Genomic DNA, 5,713 nt, shown 5'->3' with positions numbered 1-5,713 from the left:
AACTTCGCAGAGGGTTCGCAAATCTTTTGATTTAGATCGGAACTTCGCAGTGGGTTCGCTAATCTTTTGATTTAGATCGGAAATTTGCAGTGGGTTCACAATTCTTTTTGATTTAGATCGGAACTTCGCAGTGGGTTCGCAAATCTTTTGATTTAGATCGTAACTTCGCAGCGGGTTCGCAAATCATTTGATTTAGATCGGAACTTCGGAGTGGGTTCGTGAATCATTGTGCAAACTGAAAGATTTGTGATAGGCTACTAAGTCCCGATCTAAAATGATGGAGCGGGTTTGTGAATCATTATTCAGATCGGAACTTCGAAGCAGGTTTGTGAATCATTTGATTCAGATCAGCACTTCAGGACGCATATCACAAATCATTTATTTCAGATCGGGACTTCGGATTGTGGATCGTGAATCATTTGATTTAGATCAGAACTTCACAGCGGTTCGCAAATCTTTTGATTTAGATCGGAACTTCGCAGCGGGTTCGCAAATCATTTGATTTAGATCAGAACTTCACAGCGGTTCGCAAATCTTTTGATTTAAATCGGAACTTCGCAGCGGGTTTGCAAATCATTTGATTTAGATCGGAACTTCGGAGTGGGTTCGTGAATCATTGTGCAAACTGAAAGATTTGTGATAGGCTACTAAGTCCCGATCTAAAATGATGGAGCGGGTTCGTGAATCATTATTCAGATCGGAACTTCGAAGCAGGTTTGTGAATCATTTGATTCAGATCAGCACTTCAGGACGCATATCGCGAATCATTTATTTCAGATCGGGACTTCGGATTGTGGATCGTGAATCATTTGATTTAGATTGAAACTTCAGAGCTTGTATCGTGAATCTTTTTCCTGATTCTTTCTTTCTTTTTTTTAAACAGTAGCCTACAAAACATCAAACCATTAAGACAGTACAATTATAAAAATAAAAGAAAGAATAAAGAAAAACAGAAAGTATTCACAAATACAAATAACTTAAGAAAACCATGGTTTTATTATAGCAAGCATGTTTTTTGGCGTATTGGTTGCCATTTGTATAACCACAGTTTTACTACAAATACCATGGTTAAACTTTTAATACCATACTGTAGCAAAGCCATGGTTAATTTGGGGTTATCATGGTTTAACTATAGTAACCATGGAGTGTTTTGTTTTTTCATAATCAAATTTTCGTAAGGGATGTGTTGCCAGGTTAACAAAAACAGTACACCTTAAGAGGACACATAGCATGAATATAGAGATACAATTTTGATTGCTTTAATGGAGCTTTGTTCCATATACTGGTCTAGATCAACTCTGAATAAAGAAAAGAGAGATTTAGGGCCAGATTTGTGTTTATGTATGTGAAATTTAGCTAGCAGGACACACAAATTAGTGTTTTGCTAGTGTTTTGTTATATTTTGGTATATTCTCTTTTGAGTCAAACAATCCAAAGAAAACATCTTTAAAATTGCTGCTGTAATGTTGTTGGTTTTACAATTAAGTAATTATTGTAATTATTGTCTGATGAATATGCTAAAATAAAAGCTCTTTTAATGAATTATGAGTATGTTATACCATAACTATTAATAAAGACTTTAGATGACATGAAACTCTGGTCAGAAGTCTATCATAAATGCAAACATTTTGATGCAAAAGTTGTGCAAATGTGATTCAGTTCAGTAAATACTAAGCTAATTTTGTTATATTTTAAACACAATATTGTCTGTTTTTGCTCAGCTTTGCCAACGAAAATATTACCTATAAAGCCATAGTAGAACTATTGTGCATCTCCGAAATAACACAGTGGTGTTTCGTTTCTGAATGAATCGGGTGAACCAATGATTCTGTGGTCCATTCATAAAGAGAGCTGTTTACTTTATTCCTGAATGAATCAGCAGTTAGAACGAATTGAATGAATGAATACAAATAAATAAATGGACAGTTCACCCAAAAAGTGACAATTATGTCATCATTTACTCACCCTCATGTCATTTCAAACCTGTATGACCTACTTTCTTTTGTGTAACACAAAAGAAGATATTTTAATGAATGCTGGTAGCCAAGCTCTTTGGTGTACCAATGACATTCATTGTATGAACAAAAAATAAGGAGATGTTTCACAATTTTATGTTTATGTTAGGCTGTTGTAGCCTAAATGTTTACGTGTATAAAATTTTATGCTGAATCAAATCAAATGTTTCTAAAGCTACTTATGTCTACTTGAACTTTTTCTCATTTAACACAATAATGGCTTTAAATTATCTTTTGTGTATATTTTCACAGCCAAATTTAATTTGCAATTAATTAATCGCCACATGTAATTAATTAGATTACAAATTTTAATCGACTGACAGCCCTAATCAATACATATATTTTTTTGCATTTAATGTATTTATTGTGTGGTAACATTTTATAAAGCAATACGCCCAGTGAATCTGGAGTTTACAGTGAATTTAGAACAACTAAGGGGGTTTTAGACTTATCGCTTTATTGCCAAACACTGCAGACACCCACCTTGATAAAAATATCGGTCTGACCCTTGTGCGGATTTCCTTCAGGAGTAACCAATACAACCCGAAATTTCACCGTCTGCCCTGGTTGGTAGTTGTTCTTGTCGGTCTGGATAAAGACGGACATGCACTTGGGACTGAAGACCATCGTGGTGGAGTTGGAGAACACTTGATTAGTGCCAACAAACCCCTTAACATCCAGCTGATATGGATACCAGTAACTCATGTCACTGGAAAAGACCTGCGGAGGGAAAATAACACGCCGTAAACCCTGCAACTCTGTACTGATTCATTCATGGAAATGACAGTCTTAATACTCACAGGGGGAAGAGCCAGCAGTCTGGTAGAGCCTTAAAAATGAATGCAGAGCAGACATGAAAGTAATGACATCAATACTTGTTTGAACAGGTTGGAGATTATATCATATAGGTCATTCTAATAAGGTCACTTTTCCAGTTTGACAGTGTGATTTGGAATGTAAATTTAAACACTGCGTTAGACAAATAATGTGTTTAGGAATCAATTGCATTGCATCTCGGGCTGAATTAATACATTTGAATATATGTTAATAATTGTTAAATGATATAAGCTATAAACTTCAAAAACCGCAAGGTGCTTTTTAGAAATAATGTAAAACCGATTTTCTACATATATCAGCTTTTTATTTATTAATTGTCCCCTACTGAAGCATAACATTAAATAAACTAAACAATTAAATGAAATAAAAAAATCTGAGTAAGAGTTCACTTCTGATAAATAAAATAATAAAATAAATTATAAATAAACCTAGCCCAAGTTTACCAAACAGTATATGTTGGTTTTGTCAAGCTACTGTAACATAACACATGTTTTATATATATGCAAATGTGGGATGAGCCAGATGATAATTCAATGCAATGCAATAAAATAACACAACATTTATCTATTACAATATTAATATCCCCAATAAATATTGTATCGCTACAAAAATTGGTTTGGTTTGGTGATCAATGTTTAACTGAGCCGACAGGTGTCGCTGTTTAAAAAGACATATGAAACGTAGTACGTCCACGTGTGGCGTAAGGTGAGAGGTCAGAGCGTCGTCCTGCACAGTGTACACACGGGAGAATGACAACATTACGAGCTTCGAGGCTTATTCATTTCACTGTTGGAGTGTAAAGGTTTTATATTTTCCAAAAATATAAATTTTTTTATTTTAAAAACAAACAAGCAAGCCCTGTCCAGAATTTAAAAGTAACGCAAAAGTAACGTAACGCATTACTTTCCATAAAAAGTAACTAAGTAACGTAATTAGTTACTTTTTGATGGAGTAACGCAATATTGTAATGCATTACTTTTAAAAGTAACTTTCCCCAACACTGGATTCTGATTGGCTCTCAATTTTTTATCATTCATCAGCTGGAGAAAAATCGTTTTGAAAGTGATTCCAACGATATCGTTTCTCTTTGTCTTTATCGTTATAGTTGCGGTGTGAACTCTTCTATTCTTTAATATCGAGAACGATTTTTAGAACTATATCTTTATAGTTATCGTTCTTGGTGTGAACGGGGCTTAAAGCAGTTTTAAGCTATTTCACATGTGACTGTAATGTTTAATTCTCTTAGTTTTGCTTCTATATGCTGCTCGTCATATGAGATTGTGATATTTACATTAATTTGTGTCATCCCACAGTAATCTGGACCCTTTGACAGAAACTGTATCCTTTAAAACACATCTCAAAATGACCAAAATATCAGTTAATCAGTATGTCACTAGGTCGTCGTTCTCTTAATTATTCATAACTTAACTTTCATTTATTGTACACAGTATGGAATTCCCTTCTATCTTCAGTATTTGGCTCACTGGCCGGAGTATTTCATAGTAGCAGAGGCTCCAGGAGGTGAACTGATGGGCTACAGTAAGTCAAATGTGTCTCTTTCTGATCTGTCGTCATGTCATTGAGAGTAATAAAAGCTCACCTTTATGTGGTTCCAAATCCATATGATTTACTTTCTTCTGTAGAATATAGAAAGTCATTTTACTTCGAAATCTGGCATGTTCCTGTGTGAAAAACAATTGTGAAAAAATAGATGCTGCATACCAGAATGTATCCAGCTGGTTGAAGGGCTCAATAATAACAGGCACTGATGGTGTCCTCTGAAAAGAAAAGTTGTTTCAGAGGCAGAAAAATGTATGCATTTTGATGCAGTAGAAAAACATGAATCACTCACGCGAAGACTAGGAACATGTGTTAAAACAGTTACTAGGATCAATTCTGATTTCATGTACAACTGTCAGACCGGAGTAATTCTAACCTGTATGTCAATTGTCATCTCGTAGTCATGGGAAAGGCAGAGGGGTCCGTTGCTAGAGAGGAATGGCACGGGCATGTCACTGCCCTCTCTGTGGCACCGGAGTTCAGGCGGCTGGGTCTGGCTGCCAAACTCATGGAGATGTTAGAGGAGATCTCAGAAAGGTAGCATCACTCATTTGTAATTTCCTTTAGACAAAAGCATCTGTTAAAGGGGTCATATGATGTTGCTAAAAAGAACATTATTTTGTGTATTTGGTGTAATGAAATGTTTATGCGGTTTAAAGTAAAAAAAAAAAACACATTAGTTTCCACATACTGTACATAATTTTTTCTCCTCTATGCCCCGCCTTTCTGAATCGCATCGATTTTTACAAAGCTCATCGGTCTGAAAAGCGAGGTGTGCTCTGATTGGCCAGCTATCCAGTGCGTTGTGATTGGATGAATACCTCAAGCGTGAGACGGAAATGTTACGCCCCTCACCATACTGTGATGCCCTGTCCGGCCAGAGCGACGAGACAAAAACATGAAAACCCATTATAAACGAGGCATTTGTTGCATCCAGTGGGGACATAATTACGGATTATAATGACTTATACTGTCTTTTTACGCGTTGCATCACGCTGCGTAAAAATAAAACCATGTCTGCATTTGTGATCGGAGAAATTACAAACAAGCGCTACTCTACACTGCTCAAAACTCACGTTTGAATCATCAGTGGCAAATTCTTTAAATGTAAACGTACTTACAGTCTGTGAGTCAGAACAGCCGGCATTGTAGTCTACTCTACCAGGATCAGGAAACAGTCCTCCATGAAATGTGCTGCACACATCTGAATATTTGGGTTGAACTGTTCTGGAACAGTGCTTTAAATACAACTTAACCACTGATTTCTAGTCGTGTCCTCTTTTGGAAGACCAAACAAAGTA

General features: G+C 35.9%; 2 protein-coding genes across 2 annotated transcripts in view; one reads left to right on the top strand and one right to left on the bottom strand.

Moving 5' to 3' along the window:
• The window catches only part of LOC107548408 (CD109 antigen-like), a 25,949-nt gene extending 24,847 nt beyond the window's left edge, over nucleotides 1-1,102 (bottom strand). Inside the window, exon 1 of the mRNA XM_016229071.1 lies at nucleotides 1,064-1,102. Coding sequence (XP_016084557.1) covers nucleotides 1,064-1,102 — 39 coding nt within the window. The remainder of the gene's footprint in view (nucleotides 1-1,063) is intronic.
• A 2,423-nt stretch (nucleotides 1,103-3,525) lies between these two features.
• The window catches only part of naa20 (N-alpha-acetyltransferase 20, NatB catalytic subunit), a 6,737-nt gene continuing 4,549 nt past the window's right edge, over nucleotides 3,526-5,713 (top strand). The window contains exons 1-4 of the mRNA XM_016229069.1: nucleotides 3,526-3,557; nucleotides 4,166-4,190; nucleotides 4,301-4,391; nucleotides 4,814-4,949. Coding sequence (XP_016084555.1) covers nucleotides 3,526-3,557; nucleotides 4,166-4,190; nucleotides 4,301-4,391; nucleotides 4,814-4,949 — 284 coding nt within the window. The remainder of the gene's footprint in view (nucleotides 3,558-4,165; nucleotides 4,191-4,300; nucleotides 4,392-4,813; nucleotides 4,950-5,713) is intronic.

Source organism: Sinocyclocheilus grahami, unplaced genomic scaffold (genome assembly GCF_001515645.1).
Source record: "Sinocyclocheilus grahami isolate Dianchi unplaced genomic scaffold, SAMN03320097.WGS_v1.1 scaffold347.1, whole genome shotgun sequence".
Classification (NCBI taxonomy): domain Eukaryota; kingdom Metazoa; phylum Chordata; class Actinopteri; order Cypriniformes; family Cyprinidae; genus Sinocyclocheilus; species Sinocyclocheilus grahami.
The sequence above is the reverse complement of the archived record's forward strand: the minus strand, read 5'-3'. Positions and strand labels throughout refer to the sequence as shown.